This window comes from Vulpes lagopus, chromosome 1 (assembly GCF_018345385.1).
Source record: "Vulpes lagopus strain Blue_001 chromosome 1, ASM1834538v1, whole genome shotgun sequence".
Classification (NCBI taxonomy): Eukaryota; Metazoa; Chordata; class Mammalia; order Carnivora; family Canidae; genus Vulpes; species Vulpes lagopus.
The window spans coordinates 49886089-49906340 of NC_054824.1; the positions used below are offsets into that span (position 1 = coordinate 49886089).

Consider the following 20252-nt stretch of genomic DNA (forward strand, 5'->3'; position numbering starts at 1 on the left):
AATTGACAGGGATGGAAGTTGCTCTTTTAGGTCAAAGACCACATTAATTCAATAGGCATAACCTAACTAGGTCTCCCTGTAATGATAGACCAAGGTATTTCACAATTACTAATATAATTCATTGCATGATGCTTTTCCCTCTAAGTTATTATGATTGTCTAGTATTGACAGAAGTTTGTACTTTAATTTATAACTGGGATGAGGGGATCCCTGGGTGGCGCAGCGGTTTGGCGCCTGCCTTTGGCCCAGGGCGCGATCCTGGAGACCCGGGATTGAATCCCACATCGGGCCCCCGGTGCATGGAGCCTGTTTCTCCCTCTGCCTATGTCTCTGCCTCTCTCTCTCTCTGTGACTATCATAAATAAATAAGATTAAAAAAAAAAAAGATTATAACTGGGATGAGGCATGTACTAAGCAAATTTCTTCATACAAGTAGTAACCTTTAGTATGTTGGATGAGCCTATGTACTAAGACATGCAGTGATTGGTCAACTAATGTGCCTAATGAATCCGTATCCCTATGTTTCCAGAGAGACTTTAAAAAAAAAAAAAAATCTCTGGAACACTATTCATCTTTGTTCAAAAATATGTTGTATGACCAGTATTAATTGGGCTGCTAATGTGTGTTGTTTGATACTGGTGAACAAAATAAGCTAAGCCCCCACTTTTATGGAGCTTTCATTCCAGCTAATCTCTCAAAACAAAGTAGGAATAACTTTGCTTAATAACTATATTTAAATAGTCTTATGCTATTAAATCAATGGAAGTGATAATATATTATTATAAACTCTGTGGGGACAGGAACCTTGTTTGAAACTTTTGTTGCTTCTACAGTTTATAGCACATAGTAGTCACATGTTAGGCATTTAATAAATATTTTTTTAAATGAATAAATAATTCCAAATGGTGGATTATTGCGAATGAGCTTTCAAAATTATAAACTGCTCTACCAATGAAGACATTCTTTTGTGGTTAACTACATAACTGCTTAATGGTCAACCTACCTAACTATTTAAAATATTCTGTCGTTTGGATGATGGATAAAACATCTTACCTAATAATTTGACCAGTTGTTCTCAAGTCGGTCAGTTGGGGTCTATGTGTCAGATACAATTCTTAGACAGACATTTCATCAGTAGTGTTTGATTTATAATGACTAAATGTTGGTTTGTTTTCCCTTAAGTAACTATTAGAAAACCTACACTCATGAAACGACACAAAACAACCTTAGGAATGTATAATAATACAAAGCATATTGAAAAGTCCTCTTTTCTCTTAAAAATATTCACTAATGCCACCATTCATTAAAAATAATACCAAACGTTAAAAGATTTTGGTGACTGTATTTTTTTATTAATTTCCAAGTTTTCCTTAGCAAATATTAATTAGATAGATAAAAAAAGTATAGGCTGTCCATGATTACAATCCCTTTCAGGTTACTGCAGGCAAATCTAAGGCCGATGATGATGGAGCACCACTCAGTCTTCTTTTGGACCCCTGCTATGCACTCCATATTCTCTCTCTTACATGTGCAATGTTTTGGGCTCAAAGAAAGTGAGCTGAAGGTAATTTAATATCTAGAAGCTGCTCTGTTCTGTACTCACATGTGTATTCACCAAGAGGGATTCTAAAAGGGGATGTTTTCCCTCAATTCTTCCATCGCTGCCAGCCTTTCCAATCTCCTAAGTGATCACCTTTCCACTCTTTTCCCTCACTCCCTCCAACACGGTGTAAGATGGCTTCTGCTTAAGAATTTTATAATCGCGTTAACATTATTTTGGACTATTTTCCAAACTTGAGAGATAATTTAGGAATGTAGATTACCATGTATATTAAGTATCTGTCTTTCACTGTGGTCATGTCTTTCACTGAGGAATTTTTGTTTCAAGGAGAAACCAACAACAAAACCAACCAGAAGTGAAATATTGCAAAACCCTTCCAGACAAAACAGATTTACAAATGCTTCAACTTTCTTTTGAGCAAGTTTCATTTGAAAGACTGTCTATTGGACATAGTTGGTTTACATATTCATGGGCTAAATGTGTCAAATTTTAGTAAAGGAAGAGAAAATGAACAGAAAGAATGACAGTGAAGAAATACTTCTTATGTGGATTCAATTGTCTCTGTACCCCACTAGAGGGTTGTTTCCTTTAGTATATACCCCAGGCAAATATTCCATTATGAGAGGTAGGTTTTTATGCAGGCTCCTCTTCTTGAAATGTAATTATCTTTAGGAACAATTCTTGAGATGCTCTGGGTGTTTCTCCAGTCCCAGCTTCTTTCTCAGCATGTATTTATTCACTATGTTCAATGACTTATACAACTTTTAAATACATGCTCTGAACTTTGGAATGTTTATTCTTTGCAGTTGCAGATACTTTATCTTTCAAATTGCTCTCATGTATATAAAATAAAAATCTACCTGGGAATCCAAATTATGTAGTAAAATACATTTAATTGAAAATGAATCTGACTTTTCATTTGGTGGTTAGCATTTCCCCTTATTCCTGGCAAGTTTTTTTCTTCTTTATTTTTTTCTCTCATTGCACATGTTGATTCTTTTGAAAAATGAATGTTTGCCAAATCTAGTCTGAGTTGGAAGGGAAGGTAGGGGGAGGGTGGATACTAAAAATTCTGACCAGAAATATTGGCAACTGATTTCCAACATAGTGGTAGGCTATATGTCTGGTTAAGCAGTTAAATTGCAATTACACTGATTGATATTATAAATCATGCTTTGGGAAAATGAGTTTTTGAGACTTGTGACACCTAGGCTCATTTTCATTTTTCACTTATTTCTTAGGGAAACAAATCAGTGCATGTAGAAGATAATAAATGTTGTTTCTTCCTCTAGTGTGGCCAATTTTTACTTGTAACTTTATGCTGTACTCTAGAAACATGAAACATATTCATAACCTTGATAATTTATTTAAAAATGTAGAGAAAACTATAGTAGGTTTTAGCAGGGCTTGGTTTTATAAATGCAGAGAAAAAGGTGTGTTTTTTTTTTGTTTTTGTTTTGGTTTTTGTTTTGTTCTGTTGTATTTCGTTTTGTTTTTTGTTTTTTGTTTTTGTTTTTCTTTTGTCTCAAATGGCTTGATTTGAATCCACAGCAATGATGAATAAATTCTTAGTTTGGTTTGGACATGAAATAAACAATTTCAATAATTATTTAGTGGCTTAAATAATTTCTTACTGAAATGATATTCCTTCATGTACTTACAACGTGCATTGTTGCTATTCACGTGATATCTATTTTATAGAGGTGTTCCATGTATGTCAGTACTTGGGTCTGCTTCCATGTATGCTACATGGCTGTTAATCATGAATCTTTGATAGGGCAAATATTAAACAGCATTATCAAGTTTTAGTGCAGTGCGTTTGTATAAGAAAAATGAGGTACACAATAAGATTCTGCAAGCCCTTTCAGTATCTTGCCTTCACCAATAAATTGAAGATTTGTAAAAAATATGGCTTTCCTTTAGACACTCAGAGGAAATATTTAAAAAGAAATTAAACAAGAAACCAGGCACCTCTAGGTAGAATAAAAGAAAAACATTAAAATTTCATAATAGTTTTAGAATTCGCTCGATAAATCTACACTGGTATCAGAATAATATCCCAGACAATGAAAGTACTGTGAGCCCTAAGGTTAAGTGAGAGCTTGTAAGGAAAATTATAACTGCACAAAAACATTGTAGACTTCCAAATTTTAAAGGCATTAAACATTAAGGATAAACACATACTTTGCTCATTTCCTTGGATTAAGTACGGTATTTTAGAAAGGTGTGCACTTTCCCCATTATACCCATCAAATTTTGAAAACGCAAATTTCAATCTGCATGTAGTCATAAAGAATATTTGACTTGTGTTTATTTGCATGGGTTAAAACGAACCAAAGGACAGAGTATAACTTATGGGAAAAATCTAATTAGTAAGTCTGTTTACATTTCAACTGAAATGACTTAAAAGTTCAGAATCATGACAGTGTTAGGGTATTTGTCTTTTAACTGTAACTGACTTAATAGAACTATAAATGCATTTTCCTGTTTAGAATTTTAAAGATCATTAAAGCCGGGCTATCTCATCACCATTATTAAATTACTATAACTACTGGTTTGGGAGCTAGTATATATTTACTGGTGATTACTTCTCTACTGTATTTTATTCTAAAAAGATCTGGCTGTCATTAAGAAACAACAAATTAACCTCAATTTACAACTTGTCCTTTTATTTTTTATGAAGTAAATTTTAATAACTCATAAAAGCTAGAAATAACCTCAAATACAGAACTGAGATGTATGTTAATTTACTCACAACCTGAGACTTAATATAGAAGTATATTAAATGTGTACTATGAAAAGAAAGATCTGAAAGAGTACTAGATAAAAGTGGTGGCAAAATTTTCAGTCTGCTGCTTGAAAACTGGCTTTTCTCCCCTTCAGGACTTCTGTGCTCCATGTAGCACTGTGCTCTGTTAGATGCGTGGCTATGAAATTGTGAAAATGAAGGCTTTCCTGGTAGCAAAAGGGTTAAGTTCTTTTTGCTTTACCAGTTTCAAATTACAATGAGAAGCCTCTTCTTTCCCAGCAGGGTCGTGCTTACATTACTCTTTAGATCTCCCTTGAAGAGGGCTGGTATATTTGTGCCTGCTGGAGGTGGAATTAACAGTTAGAAGGAGAAAGGGATTGAATGGACTTACAGGAAGGTTTTCAAGTAAATTCAGGGAAACACATTTACTTGAATAGTACAACCTTGAGTCTTATTTTACACTAAGACGACACAAAAGATGGTAAAGTTATCACCAAGCTGCCGGACAAATATATATTCCAACACCAAGGTGCAGACCAGCATAGATCTGTGATTCAGAAATCAGGATTTGTCTTGGAAAGAGCTCAAGGGTTGAGAAGAACTCAAGAGCAAGTGAAGATAACTCTGGGAACTACAGTTTATCAGAAGATCAACTTTCGTTGATTCAAATACCAAAGGCCTGATTATCATAAATCCATATAGGAATGCATAGGTCATCTGATCAAATAATATTAGCCGTCTTCTGCTACATCAATGCAGCAAAAACTCTTAACAACTGTGGATAATTGGAAATCCAAGTTTCAGCTTTCTTTGAAATAACTACTCTTGACATATTCCAAAATATTTAAAATAGGACAGGAAAATCAGTGAGAATGTTATGTTCAGAAATGTCACTGTCATGAAGAATAGGTAAATTTGTTTTTTCAGCTCCTGGGAAAGCGTACCTCCTAGGAACTTAGATTTTTTTTTTTTTTTTTTAAAGAGGACAAGAAGGACTAAAAATATCAACTTTTGCTTTTGGACAAAAATGCATCTGACTGTATTTCTACTTAGGAGTATTGTGGGTTTCCTCTGGAGCTGCTGGGTTCTAGTGGGTTATGCAAAAGGAGGTTTGGGAGACAATCATGTTCACTCCAGTTTTATTTATAGAAGACTACGGAACCATGAAAGACGGGAAATACAGAGAGAAATTCTCTCTATCTTGGGTTTGCCTCATAGACCCAGACCATTTTCACCTGGAAAACAAGCTTCCTCTGCACCTCTCTTTATGCTGGACCTATACAATGCTATGGCCAATGAAGAAAATCCCGAAGAGTCGGAATACTCAGTGAGGGCATCCCTGGCAGGAGAGACCAGAGGAACAAGAAAAGGATATCCAGCCTCTCCCAATGGGTACCCTCGTCGCATACAGTTATCTCGAACGACTCCTCTGACCACCCAGAGCCCACCTCTAGCCAGCCTACATGATACCAACTTTCTGAATGATGCTGACATGGTCATGAGCTTTGTCAATTTAGGTATGTTGTTCTTTTATTTGTTAAACTATATTATTACTAAGTGGAAGTTTTTTTAATAGTAAAGTAGCTGCTTGGTAGGTGGTCGTGTTTATACAAAGTCATTTTCTATAACTCTCTTCTCCAGCTTCTGTTTCCTTCCTTTCACTGATACCATGTAAGATTTTGCTTTAGGCAACAAAGTCATACACACATACATACTACATATATTTAATTTTTTAAATATGAAAAGCTAAAATTAAACATGATTGGATAGATTTGGGTCCTTTTAGGTCTTGTTAAAATTTCAATCTTGCTTTAACTTTAATGTATGAATAAATAGGCAATAGTCTACAAAAAAGGAGAATTTATGAGGATAGCTGTACTATGGGTAAAAAAATAATACAAATAAAAAAGAAACAAGCTTTTGCAGATTGAAAAGTAAAGTGACATTCTGAAACATTTTTTTGTTAGCAATTTAACAAACATGTAAGATTACATTTATATGCCACCTAAAAACTCTCATTTGGGGGGGTCAGCTACTGTGAAAATATGAATATCCAATGAACTAAGATCAAATAATACTATAAAAGATTACTATCCAAGATTTTCAGGGAGAGATTCTGAAACTCTGTGAAAAATATTTTGGAAAGGAATCTTCAAACTAACATTTCTTAACTTCTTAATGATGAAATGGTATCATACCCATTTGATTGTTTCCAGAAGCAAGAAATATAAAACATGCTGTGATGGTGTTTACCTATGCAAAATTTTCCTTTTCCTTTAAGATAAAAAAAATGAATTGAAAAGTTCTTTAATTAGCAGCATTATTAGAGAATAATTTTCTTAAATTGTGTGTTACTCAATGCTGGTACTTTCATGGTAATTTTTAAATATTGACAATATCAAATGGTAAATTAGTGCCCAATATTTCATCTCTCAAAAAATATTAAGGAATTGCCATTTACAATGATTTTACAAGGATGGTATTTTAAAAAAAGTTTTAGTAGAGGCTAAAGATGAAAATTCACTATCTTCAGACATTCAAAAAATAACATAATATATACTTAATTTTGAAGGCAAAATTTTTATAAACAAATTTAATCAACTTGAAAGAATTAGAAACATTTTAATGTAAGAACTTTCAAAACTATGTTTGAAAACTGCAATCTGCTTTGACTTAAAATTGACATGTTTTATTATACTTAATTAAAAACTTCCTTGTATAATATCTCAAAGAAAATAGTCTTTGAAAAGTCAGATAGCAACAAATTCAAATACATGAATGCTTTTATAAAACATGTTGCTTAATATGCTCTGCTCATTTGCTCTTAGCAATCCTAGCATAAAGGATAAGGTGCTTAATAAATCATGTTTCATGTTTCTAGAGACAAAGCTCTCATTATTAAGTTTTAGTAAGTCATCATTGGTTGCCCTAATCAGGTGTCCTGGAGGCCTTTACTTCTGCATATAATTAACAGGTTTCATTTGGAACTTTCAAGCCATTAAAATATGGCTTAATTCTAAATTAGTTTGATTGCCTTTTCCTACTATAAGTGGTATGCAGTGTGGCTTATGGCATATTTTAGTTTGTTGCAATTTCGAAGGCATTACTCAATAACTTAATGAAGCTGTAATATTCTAATAGAAAAATTTCAATCTAGCATGATTTACATATGCATAAAATAAGTCACTGAAAAGATTAGTTCAGGTCATCTAAAATCTGACAGACAAGAATGTGTTATGTATTTTAAAAAACAAAAGCTCAGTCATGAATCTGTTCTAAAAATATATTTTATTGAAATCAAATACTTTGCTCATTCACAAAAGAAATGTATTTGTTTTAGAAAGGAATTAAGTATGATTTTTCAATCTGTGTGCCATTACTTTTTATACATTTATACAGAATAAGAAAGCCAAAAACAATAATAAATAAATAGTTTTATTCAGTGACTTCTAGAACTGTTTCTATCTCTAAAGAATACCTATATTTTTAAATCAATGAAATTTTGGTTGTATTGTTTGGATTATAACAACAAAGCAGTTTACTAACTATATCATGAAACACGATTATTCATTTTGCGCTATAGAAACAATATCAGATATAAGCTTCAGAAAATATTTATTTTTATCATGCTGGAACTGCTAAACAGCAATTTATCTTCAGTAATAAATCATATTGTTTTTTCTTTATTTAATAAGTCCAACCTAAATGTTTCATGTGAAATTACTGACAAATAGATTTTGATACTAAGTTTTTCCTAGGAGTCTCTGAGGAAAATTGAACCACAATTTTCTTTTATCCTTAGACCGTGCCTTTTAATATTTCCAAAACTTACAACCAATCACTACTTAGTACAGGCTTTAACTTCTGTATTTCTTCCATAATAAAACAGGTCAAAGTAGACTTAGAAAAGGTAAAAGTGGAATATCATAATTAACTGTACTAAGAATTTCAGTGGTTCTTAATGTAATATTCATTAACAAATAGTACTGTAATTATTTTTTATGTTCTTATAAGACTCAAGAGGATTTTATTTATTTATTTATTTTAGTATCTTAAAAGATATGTATACAGTGGGGACTAAGGGCAAATGAGCAAATTAGCACTAGGCCAGGGATTTGTATTAAGGAAATCACCTGGATATTTAAATATGTGAAAAGAATCTATTGACAGTTCCCATAATAAGTTGAATTACATTAAAAGGATGTAATAGCATCCTTTATATTAATGCTTCTTTGTGTCATTTTCATGTCAGACAATGGATTTTCTACAATTACTGTCATTCAGAAAGACATTTTTTTCTGACATTAGTTTTGCTCATCAAAATCCATTAAGTTAATTTAAACTGAAGCATTTAACAAAATATCTATTTTTTAAAATTTCAGATGAGATTAATTTTTTGTTCATAAAAGAAAATAGATGAGAATTTCCTAAAAGAAAAAAAAAAAGTGAATAAATTGCCTTAAGGCCAATGTAAACAATTAGATATGAAAACAAGCACCTTATTTTGACCTTTACGTTGTTTTAGTGATTTCTTCATTTTGAAGAGACAAATATTAATTATTGTGTGAAGAGAAATTTTCCACTCTCTTGGATTCATTGTTTTTAGGCCAACTTTCGTCAGTGTCATAATGTCTAGTGTCCAGCTTTTACAGGTTGACTCTTCTGCTTTGTCCCTAAAACTGTTGACTGTCCCAGGCATCTTTGCTTAGTCAGTACCATGTTATTTTGTTAAACACAAAAATATCTTTCTGGTAAGTCTCTTCTTTTTTAACCATCTTTTTCAAAAATGTTAAGGGTTCGTTTATATATCAGATATCTATGCAAATAAAAGGGAAGATTAGGCAACTTGCTTGCAATTTTTAAGTATATCTTCTGTTTACATTAAGATTAACATGTAGTGTATTTCCTAAGATCTTTTTGCTAGAAGGCAATTTTATTTGATTGCTTGGTGATAGTACAATTAAAATGATACAATATTGTAGATGTTTTAGAGGAAATTACAAAAAACAGTGAATGCAGGAAATTGATTTTCATAGTATTCCATGGCTACATGTATTTCTCTGATAAAGAAGAATTTTGCTTTTTTTTTAATGGTTTCTGATCAGTTCGCTTGAAGTCAAAAACTTCTTAGATATATTTCAAGAACATGTATTAATTCTAAAACATTAAAGTACATGAATGTGATGCTTATATTTTTTCATATTTTATAACAACATATTTAGCATGTTAAAATATGAAATAGAGAAAAAATCTTTGAAAACTTTAAATTAAACTCTCTCCCCTCACTTCCCCAAATCATTAAACTCTCCTGGTACTGGAAGAAAAAATTGCTTATGTTCTTGGTTGACAGGTTTGAAAGACATCATTGATATTTATTGTTGCTTTTGGCTGACTCAAGTGCCCAGTGGAGAGGAATTTATACACAGATCTACCTAAAGATGCCTATCTATGTAGTCTTTCCAACAGGGTTATTAACACTTGCGTAACATAAACATACCTATAAACACTTGTAAGATTTTTGGGGGAGGTGGTGATGGGAAGGGAGACAAGATGGCCTAAAACCCTTATAGTACCTATTCATGGATAGGCATAGAATAACAAATGCTACTATCGGGCAAAACAATAATTCTTTAACAACTTTAACTTTTGAAGAGAAAAGAAGTTGCTGAGAGTGGAAATCTTTTTACTTTCTTCTTCAACAGCCCTTGGCATTCATGAATGTGACCCAAGGGATTCTTGTTCTTTAAAGCCACATTATTGTCAAATGATGGGCATGGCTGTGGAGATAGGTATAATTACATAGTTTAATTAAAACCTTTTTGCTCATCTCAGTGGTCACTCACAAATAGCCAGTTGTAAAAGTTTAATCAGAAGTTAACAGCTGGAACTATGAAGGTATGATAACATAAACTCAGAGGGCTTGGGACTGCCTGACCCACCAACTCGTTCCCTCCTTTCATTCTTCCATTTATTCAATATCGTCCTTTCATTCTTCCATTTATTCAATATCGTCTCCGTCTCCCACCCCCACTTCCCTCACATTATTTGGCCTTTCCTCTTTAGTTGATGGTCTTTCTACCTCCAGGCTTTCTTGGCACCCCTCCTCTTACTGCCCCCACCCCTTCCTGGGGTCCGCCTTTGGTCCTTGTTTCTTCATAGCTGGAGGCTGAGATTAGCTGAAAATCAATTAGTTACAGCTTGATCATTTAGGTACAGTCTCCTGTTTCTCTGGAATTGAGAAGGAAAAGGTTATGATGTGCCAATTGCAGCCTCCACCCATCAGGAGAAAAGCTCCCCAGGGCATCAGAACTTCTCTGGCTCTTGCCATCCCCTGGAATTGTTTCTCCAATATCCCATTCTTCTTTGCCCCTCACCTCTCCCTGAGGATCCCATTGACAGGATTTAATTGTTTTTGCCTTCCCTATTTTATAACATAATTAAAATTTAAAAAGGGAAACTTAAGGGAAAGTAAGAAAAAAAAAGAAAGAAAATGCAACATTGAACAAAAGTAACAGTAAGAAAAAAATGCAATTCTCAGTTTATAAAATGCATTAGCTTATATTATTTCTATTTAACCCTCATGTCACATCTGTGAAGAGATTATTTCCTTTTTTTAAGTTGAGAAGTGGGGATGAGGGAGGATAAAAAGATCAAGGGCAGAGGACAATGAGGATGAGACAGAGAAAGAAATAAAACATATATTTTTTAAAAAGCTTTTGGAAGAAAGAAAATGAATGAAATGAGTCATCAGAGGCTGTTCTTTGGGTTGTGCAGGTGGAGGATGTGTTGGGAAATCCTCAGTCTACCTCATACTGACACAGCAGCTAATTCAACATCCCAACCACATCAGCTCCAGGGGAAAACCCTTTCATCCTTCCATGCTAAAATACCAAAGTGGGGAAAAGGAAGGGGGGCTCTCTGAGTGTGTGTACAAGGAGCGTACAGACAGGCTACTCACATTTACAGTCATAAATAATGTAGTGGCTCAGCTTGAAAAAACCACAGGTTAAAAGAAGAGGCTTCCCTGACGCACAGAGAGGGGCTGAGATCAGAGGAGCCACTGGAAGGGTTGGAGCCAAACAATGAATCCCTTGTTCTAAGTCATATTTATGAGTGCTTCTTTGCACCTTAAGTTCATATTTTATTGGCCGGGCTGTGGGGTTTCCCCATTTGCTCATCTCTTAAAATAATACCCTTGGCTGAGATAGCCTCTAATATCCACCAGTCAGCCCCGACAAATGGTTCATTTATTTGGGGAAGAGGAGAACTGTTGTGATTTTTGATGTCAGATTGGGATGTGTGAGATCCAATCTTAAAGTTAGGACAGTGAGATTATAATAACTGTGGAGTATTTACCTGCCTTTCTCGCAGAGGTCTATATGAGTCCATGTAATCAGGTAGTAAGCCCTGATTTATACAAGTCTTGTCTAGATGATTGTGGTAAAACTGTAATTTAAGAAAGTGGAAACAGAAATCTATTAAAATGTGCAATTTCTAAAATGAAGGAAAAAAACATCTCTGATTAGTCAGAAGGATGTCTAGTGGTTTTAGGAGAAAGGAAAATAACAACAACCTTACATAACCAAAGACAGGAAGGCAGTGAGTTATGTAAACATTATATAAAACTTAAAAACCAAAATCTTGTATAATTTGAAATAAATTGATTGGCATAGAGACTAAACTAGAGTATGTGCTATTTTATAATTTCTAAGACAGTAAAGATCCCTGTCTTCCTGATGATGTGGTCTTTCATTTTTCTTTTCATAAGCAGCCAAGTATTGGTGCTTACATTAGAAGAACAAGTCTCTGTTTTAGAAATAAATGAATCTAATGAAATTATATCTTAGATATTGTGTTTATTCAACTTGTCTCTGAAAGTAAATAATATTTATTATTCTTTCTGTTTACCAGCTTTCCTGGAATTGTTAGGAATAAAGAAGATAGTTTAAGAAAGTCAAGATAAATGGATGTAAATTCATTACATCATAAACAGATGTAAAACTAAAAGACAGGTCAAAATCAAAAGGTTTATTAACCTTTACAAATCCCTTCAACTATTCTTATGCTATGATATGAGAAATCCAATTTTATTTGCTCTGCACAGGTTTTCTCTCCTATTGTAACTTTGTGATTAGCCTTCCCATGTAGGAGACACTGTTATTGCCAGTCTTAAGTCGATGGCATATTACTGCTCACATGGATTTAAGTTTTAGTTATTGATTAAATCTTATTGTACTCCTTTCTGTGTTTCTATCACAGAAGTAGAGTAGCGTAGGAGAAGCCAGAAGACTGGATTGGAATCCCATACTCTACACTTTCTACAGTGTGATCTTGGGCAAGTTACTTAATTTCTCTCTGTGACCCTGGTTCCTTATCTAAAAAAATGCCAGTAATAAGAACACCTTCCTCATTGGGTGTGGAGAGGAAGAGACGAGTGTCAGGAAATTCCTCAGAGTCCAGAGTCCTTGTATTTTTATACCTTTTTACAGTGTTAACTGTTCAGAATGGTTGTGTTTTTTGTAGCAAGGAGACCTCATTTTCTAAAAACAGTTTGTACAGAAAAAAAAAAAAAGACGAGTGAATATAGGTATAATTTTAAGAAGAGTAGTTGGAACATAGTGAACCCTCAGTAAATAGCTATTATTGTTACTAGAGCTGTGTAGAATGGCTACTAGAATGGCTAAATAGTTTGTGGAGCCCAATGTAAAATACAAATATGGGGCCTCTTGTTCAGCAATTAGCAAGAATTCCAACATAGCAGAAGCAGAATATAAGCTGAAGTATACTGCACAGGTCACATGCCAGAGAAGCCAGCCCTGCATATTTGATCACATGTTGAGATGGTAGGAACCATATCCTACTTAACCTTTTTTATCCTTAGGGGTATATCAGCATCCCAGAAGGAAAGAGACAGCATGGACAAACTGAATCATCTGAGGAGGGTTTACCCAATGTTGTAATGTTTATCATGTTGTAGGCAGAGCTTTCTGGCAAAACAGGAGATAATGCAGCACCTGGAACAGCAGAGGAGCCTTTTTTTTCAGGAGTTCTGGGGTGGAGGGGAGAGCAGAAATAGTTACCAGAAAACTGAGAAGAGAGTTGCATGGGGAAGGTATCCTGACAGGAACCGTGGCCTTTGTGAAAGAGAGCAGCCAACCCCTAAATACTCAGCAGGACTAAATACTCAGCCCATACTTTTTCTGCCATGTTCCCATCAGCACCAAGAGCCACAGGGCCATGGAGCCTGCTGGTGGAGCTCATGTAAGTCAGCTTCCTCGTGCAGAGAGCAGAGGAGAGAAATGTGGAGTGTGAATCTTGCTTGAGGCACAAACTGAAGATATTTGGCACAAATGGGTAAATGAATATTAATTAGGTGCTTAGTCAATGGAAGTTCTAGAGCCACTTCAATTTCAGTGCAAGTTAATTATGTATATGTGTGTGTGTCTATATATGCACACACACGTTAACCTTTGTCCTACTAAGTTATTATAAAATTCAAGAGATAATCATGATTTAGTGTGGGAATTATTAACTTCACGAGTTGGCAAAGTGGCAAAATAGGTATGACATGCTGAAAAATTCTTAAGTTGTATATGGATCAGTAATTTTGTGTGATGTATTAACACTATTTTAGGGCAGCTTGGTGGCCCCGTTGGTTAAGCATCCACCTTTGGCTGGGAGTCATGATTCTGGGTTCCTGGGATTGAACCTCACCTCTGGCTGTCATCAGGCTCTAGGCTCAGGCAGGGGAGCCTGCTTTTCCCCTCTCCCTCTGCCTGCTGCTCTGCCTACTTGTGCTCTCTCTCTGTCAAATAAATAAATGAACTCTTAAAAAAACTATTTTTGAGCAAACTAAAATTAAAAACAAAACCCCCAGAAATCCAGGGAGAAGTGGCGCTTGCAGATCGCACTACAAACTGGACTACAATTGCCAACCAGAAAACTCTGCTGGTAGAGTATAGAAAGGACTACTACATGCAAATAGGCAGAGCAAATAGGAAGAGAAGTATATTTTTTCAATCTTTAGGTCTGTTTGTTTTCAATCCTATGTCTTTCTTCCTGAAGTGACCCATGACTGTGTGTTAAAACGTTTTGAATTCTGAGTGGAATCATATGATATCTTCCACAGTTAATGTTGCAGGCAGAAATAATGTTAGGATGAGGGAAATTGGGATTATTGTTGTTCTTTGCTACCCTTACTCTCCTCTGGCAGTGTTCTTCTGACTCACAGAGGCAGAACTTACTGGAGGAGCAGGTATGGCTGCTGCTTACTTCTCATAAATAACCAACTGCTAGACACTGAGGCCCAGAACCATTTCCCTGCCCTCTAATCACACAGAAGCACATAGTAGAAGGGCTCCTTTCCAGTAGTATCATCTACATTCCCCTTCAAAGAGCTAAGGGTAGTAATTTTAACCCGATTTTACAACTGTAATTATCACAAGCAGAGGAAGAGAGGGTTCAACTTGGAAATTGTATAGGCTCCTCTACAAAGAATCTTGAGGCAGGCACTAAAGACCTATTTGGTGGGGAAGAAGGAAGGTCCTCAATTAAATAGGCTTTATGGTTACTGTTTTGTAGATATTTTCTTTGCTTTGAGTGAAGAGGGGTTATTTAGTCCTTTGACTCTCTCAGTAGGGTGTAAATGTAGGGGATTTTGAATATCAGCCTTGCATACAGCTGGATATCCTTGAACAAACTATTTCACTTTACTGGAGTTGTTACCTCCTCTGTCAAGAGGAGACACTAATACAGAATTGTACTTCATAAGGTAATGTTACAGGACTGTGAGCCTCTGTGAGAAAGGACTCAATTAATAGTCCCTGCTTCTACTACAAGTACTTCTATTAGAGTAGATTCTGTGGAGTTCTGATGTGCAAGGAGATTTATACCCAGTCCTCCAGATTTTGACAAATAAATGACTTGCTAAAATTGTGGAACATTATGCACATGACTTTTCCTCTATCCAAAAGAAAATGAACCCTTGAATTTCCCTGACTCTGTCTTCCAGTTGGACTGTTGATGGACTGCATTCCCTCTTTAGGGTGCCCTGGAAAAAGAAGGCCAGTCCATTCAGGGCCTATAGGTAATTGTGGGGCTTCGCTTTGAGCACTCAAAGGCAGCAATTTCTGTGATGTTCTACTGAAAGTTGCTTTTCATGTTACCTTTGGTCAAAATCTTAGAGTGAACCCATGGCTTGACTTTAGTTCTGGATATTACCTCTTTTATTTACTTGTTTGTTAAGGGGAAGGGGAAACTGATTGCAGGCCAAAGTCATAATACACAATTAGAAAAAAATTTGGTTGTGAAGGCATGAGCACTTTCTAAAAAACCCTTTGAAAGAAGGGAAAAAAATCTTGAAGACGTTTAATGATGATTTTCATGGGTCAACTTGTTTTTTTTTTTTTTTAGTTTTAATTTTTAAAAAAGCTGATTTATGATGAAAATATTGGTGTATAAATTCCTGAACTCTAAATAGAAAAGCTGCTCAGTTCAAATGACCACTCAATCCAGAAAATTTTTGTATTGTATGTAACTCAAATTGTGTTTGAATTTATGTTTTTCTAATTTGTGGCAATTATTATTTCTTGTATTATTATTATTATTATATATTATATTATTATATATTATATTACATTATAATATATATAATAATATATATATTATTGTATTATTAGTAAATTATTATTATAATTTCATTCCTATTTAATACTATTTAGCCTTAAGTATTTTGACTTTACTAGACTGTTTGGGCTGGTTTTTTGTTTTTGTTTTTTCAGATGACAGTCACATGCTTTTATTACATTTCTTGAATTGCTTTCCATTATAATATTTTGGAGCAGGATGGGACCTTATGAGTTTGATCTGAAAAGTTGAACCAAAGGTGTATATGTTTACAATATCCATATTGTAAATTCATCACATTGGCTTCTGATATTTTATAATACATTGAGTGGGAAGATATAAATTTATTGTTTTTTTTCATTCCTCGATAACATGCTGAAAGATGATCTTTGCTAAATATTTAATTGTTATGCTAAAATTCTTAAAATAAAATATGGATTCCAACTATATATATATATATATATGTATATATATATATAGACCTATTCAAATCAACATGTAAGATTTTTCTCTTCCATATTGCCATGTGAAAACAACTAACATCTACAGTTATCGATTACTTTGAGGAAGAATTTATCCAAATTAAGCAAACCATTGTCATTCTAGTGTGTGTGCGTGTGATAAGTTTAAAGTATATAATATTGTCAAATGTGATATAGTTTTAAATTATAGTGTAGTTGTAGCAGTAGTAATTAAAGGGACAAAAATAACAATAAATATAATTCCTATGCCAGAAACTGGACTGAGCAACTTGCACACATTATGTCAATTAATTTGCATCTCAGTTGTATGTGTAAATATTTCTTTTTTCCTAGTTTGTCCATGTGAAAATTGAGACATGATCAGAGATTCAGTAACTCACAAAGGTCACCCAACTGGTAAATGACAGAATCAGTACTGGAGCCATGATCTGTCTGACTACTACTCTTTAGTTTGGTAACCCACTTTTGAAAAATGTGTCATTTTTAATCACAATGACAATAATGGTTTATACTTCTGGAAAGTATCCTCATGTACATTACGTGGTTTTATCTGCATCGCTGCAGTGTGTAGCGCTCACGGAAGTAGATATGATTCCACAGTATACAGCTTTGGAACTAGAGTTCTGAAAGGTCATTCATTCAGTCATTTGACAAATATAAGTTGATTACCTACTATGGGGTAAGGCACTGTGCGAAAGACTGTGCCTGTTTTACTGCCAACATCACAAGGCAAGAGGAACGAGGTCTAGGCCCAGAATCCCTGGTTCTTGTGCCAGGATTTTTTTGCTCAATGTCACATACTTTGAAAAAATCCACACAGAAGATTCCAGCACCAAGTAAAATTAAAAGCATTATCTGAAAGAATGTGTTTTGTTATTTAAATAACCGGGTAGAATTAACCTTCTGTGTATAGTGAAAATATTTTTCAAATCTCAATCCCTTTAAATGCATTTAAAATACATAAATAAAAGCCTGTTACCAGCAAACAGAACCTTAGGAAGACTTTTAGTCCAAAAAGGCATAGAACAAAGGTAGAACCAAGCTTCAGCAAAGCTTGGGGGCTCTTTCAGAACCCTGTGTTTGTAGCTGTGGGGCTTTATTAATAGGGAGGTTCCAATGATTTTAAAGGTAGTAACCAAAAGCAGTCTTTGCTTACTGCACATTCCAGAGCATAAGTTTGGCTTAAACACTCATTGTTTATTTGTGTCGTACTGAGCAAAGAAGGGTAAGATGTCATATAATTTTCAAAATGAAGTTGTTTGATCTTGCCTAATTCTTGACCCCTGACCTTACCTTCCTTCTTCATTTGTGTGCTTACAAGGTTGTGTGCAGTGTTTACTTTGTTACTGTACACACTGAACACGATGTGGATTCAGTGATACTCATAGTCACTGGAGACATATGTTGTAAAGTAGAAACTGGTAGAGAGTTCCAAGAATTGGTATAAAGACCTCTTTGATTACATTGCTTTGAATTTACTCAGGATATTAGGTATTAGGCAATTATTACTTGATGTTTGAAATGATTATGGGGAAAAATGGACTAATATTTTGCCATGGGGTTACTCTTTACCATCAATTTGCTCTGCCTGTGGACTAAATACTGCAGCCAAACCCAGATCCAAGTCTGGTGGCACACCATCATGGTTATTGGTGTTTACCTATCAATCCATATCAACAGGGATCCCTGGGTGGCACAGCGGTTTAGTGCCTGCCTTTGGCCCAGGGCGTGATCCTGGAGACCTGGGATCGAATCCTACGTCGGGCTCCCGGTGCATGGAGCCTGCTTCTCCCTCTGCCTATGTCTCTGCCCCTCTCTCTCTCTCTGTGTGACTATCATAAATAAATAAAAATTTAAAAAAATAAAGTTTTAAAAAAATCCATATCAACAGAACACTGGATTCTCAAAGTGAGATTCTGAGAAGAGAAGAACTCCAGATGTGTAATGATTTCTGCTCTCCTTGAAATTAATTGTCATAGGTAGCAGGTATCCAGTGCTTGTGACATATAGGACAGGGCACTAACAGCATCTTAAATGTTTGGTTATTTAATTTTCACAAAATGACCCTATTCAGAGATGAGGAAAGTGAGACCCGCTGATGTTAAGTCATTTGTCCCAAGTCCTACATCTTGTAAGAGGAGGAACTGGATTCAGAGTCCAATCTCTTTACTGCTATGCTGTGTTGCCTTTTTGGCTGCGATTGGGAAGGCTGTCCTTGGGACATTGTTTAAACTCTTTGTAAAGGTCTCTATATTTCTCCATCATTTCATGTATTGGGATATTTAAACTTTATTAGTAATACTTTATATTTTAGGGAAAAATTGCTCAACAGTGAATTTACCAAGAATCTTGGAGTTGGAGCCCTGAAAACGGGCTCGAACAGGCCTTCTTCTGAACTGGCATGCTGTGGCCTTTTGAAGGAGGCAAGTATTCACTATATCGGAGGCAGGAAGGCAGGGAGGCAGGAAGGCAGGGGGGCAGGAAGCACTTTGCAGGCACCAAAGGTACTGACCCTGGTGCCCTGCAACCAACAGAGGAAGGGAAAAGTGATTGGTGTTGATTCCCAACTTCAAAAGATAGAATTGGCATGAACAGGAGTAACGTTTAGCCAAATGGAAGAGAGGCAGGATATCAAAGTTACAAACAGAAAAAGACCTCAAAAGCTGAGGTTGGAGGCTGGCACAAACAAAGAATGGGATCCAAAGAATTTGGATGCCAGACAACTACCAGCCTGCTGGCCAGTATCGAGGCCACACAAACACACTGTCCTGCAGCCTGCAATGAGTGTCCTTGGTCCACTTTTTCTGACCTAAGCCTGCATTGGCCAGAGAATCTCATGAGAAGCCTGCTGACTTAAAATGTTGGGCTGCAGGACCCCCTACAACCTACAAATTAGGAAATTTCTCTTGCCATAGGTGGAAACTTTGGCACATAGCCTCTTGCTTCATCCTGCTGGTTATTGTTGAAATCTCCTCTGTGTTCTATACAACTTTCCACATTTAATGGATATCTCTTGATCTGTAGCAGCTATGACTCTACCTCTTGCATGTATAAGTGAACTCCTTGCACATAGCTCACTCATTTCCCCCATACCACATGAGAGCTAAATTTCTGCTTCTCATGTATATTATAAATTAAAGACTAAAGCCTTGAAATAATTTTTTTCCAAAAGAAAAAAAATTCTGCTTCTCATGTATATTATAAATTAAAGACTAAAGCCTTGAAATAATTTTTTTCCAAAAGAAAGTATTTTTGGGTTGACAGTATTTCTCAAAACAAAATGATAAGGTTCATGAAGACAATTAATTTTCAGCTCTCTTCAGCTCTCAATCCAAGCAAAGAAAGTCAAGAGGAATTATGAAAAGCAGACATCAAAGCTAATATACCAACCTGTACCTAAACTCTTGAGCACTAATCTCTGCTTTGCAGAGCAAGCCAAGGGGTAGCTTCAGAGTAAAGATGAACATTTAGGATGTCACATGCTACTCTGTAATAATTCTGTTTTCTTTATCTCTTTTTGTATTTGACTTTACCTAACCACACCTACACAATCTACTGATTATAAGAAGCATCAGTGGTCTCAGTATTTGATTTTTAATGATTTAGACTGAGATGTACTTAGGAAGACATATGATAAAGTTAGTGCTTATGAATCGATCGAAAGTCATATTGTGATTCAACTATCTTCATTGACACATAATAGCTAACACATGCTAACTCATAATTATTTAAATCTCTTGGGCACTACAATCATAATCAGAATTTTTATTACTATTTCCCAAACTATATTTCTTTTTTTAAAAGATTTATTTATTTATTTGAGAGCGAGAATGAG

At 35.0% G+C, this 20252-nt stretch overlaps 1 protein-coding gene across 1 annotated transcript in view; it reads left to right on the forward strand.

Moving 5' to 3' along the window:
* Window positions 1-4628: 4628 nt before the first annotated feature.
* The window catches only part of BMP5 (bone morphogenetic protein 5), a 117190-nt gene continuing 101566 nt past the window's right edge, over window positions 4629-20252 (forward strand). Inside the window, exon 1 of the mRNA XM_041758264.1 lies at window positions 4629-5827. Within this exon, the coding sequence (XP_041614198.1) occupies window positions 5338-5827 (490 nt within the window). The 5' untranslated portion in view covers window positions 4629-5337. The remainder of the gene's footprint in view (window positions 5828-20252) is intronic.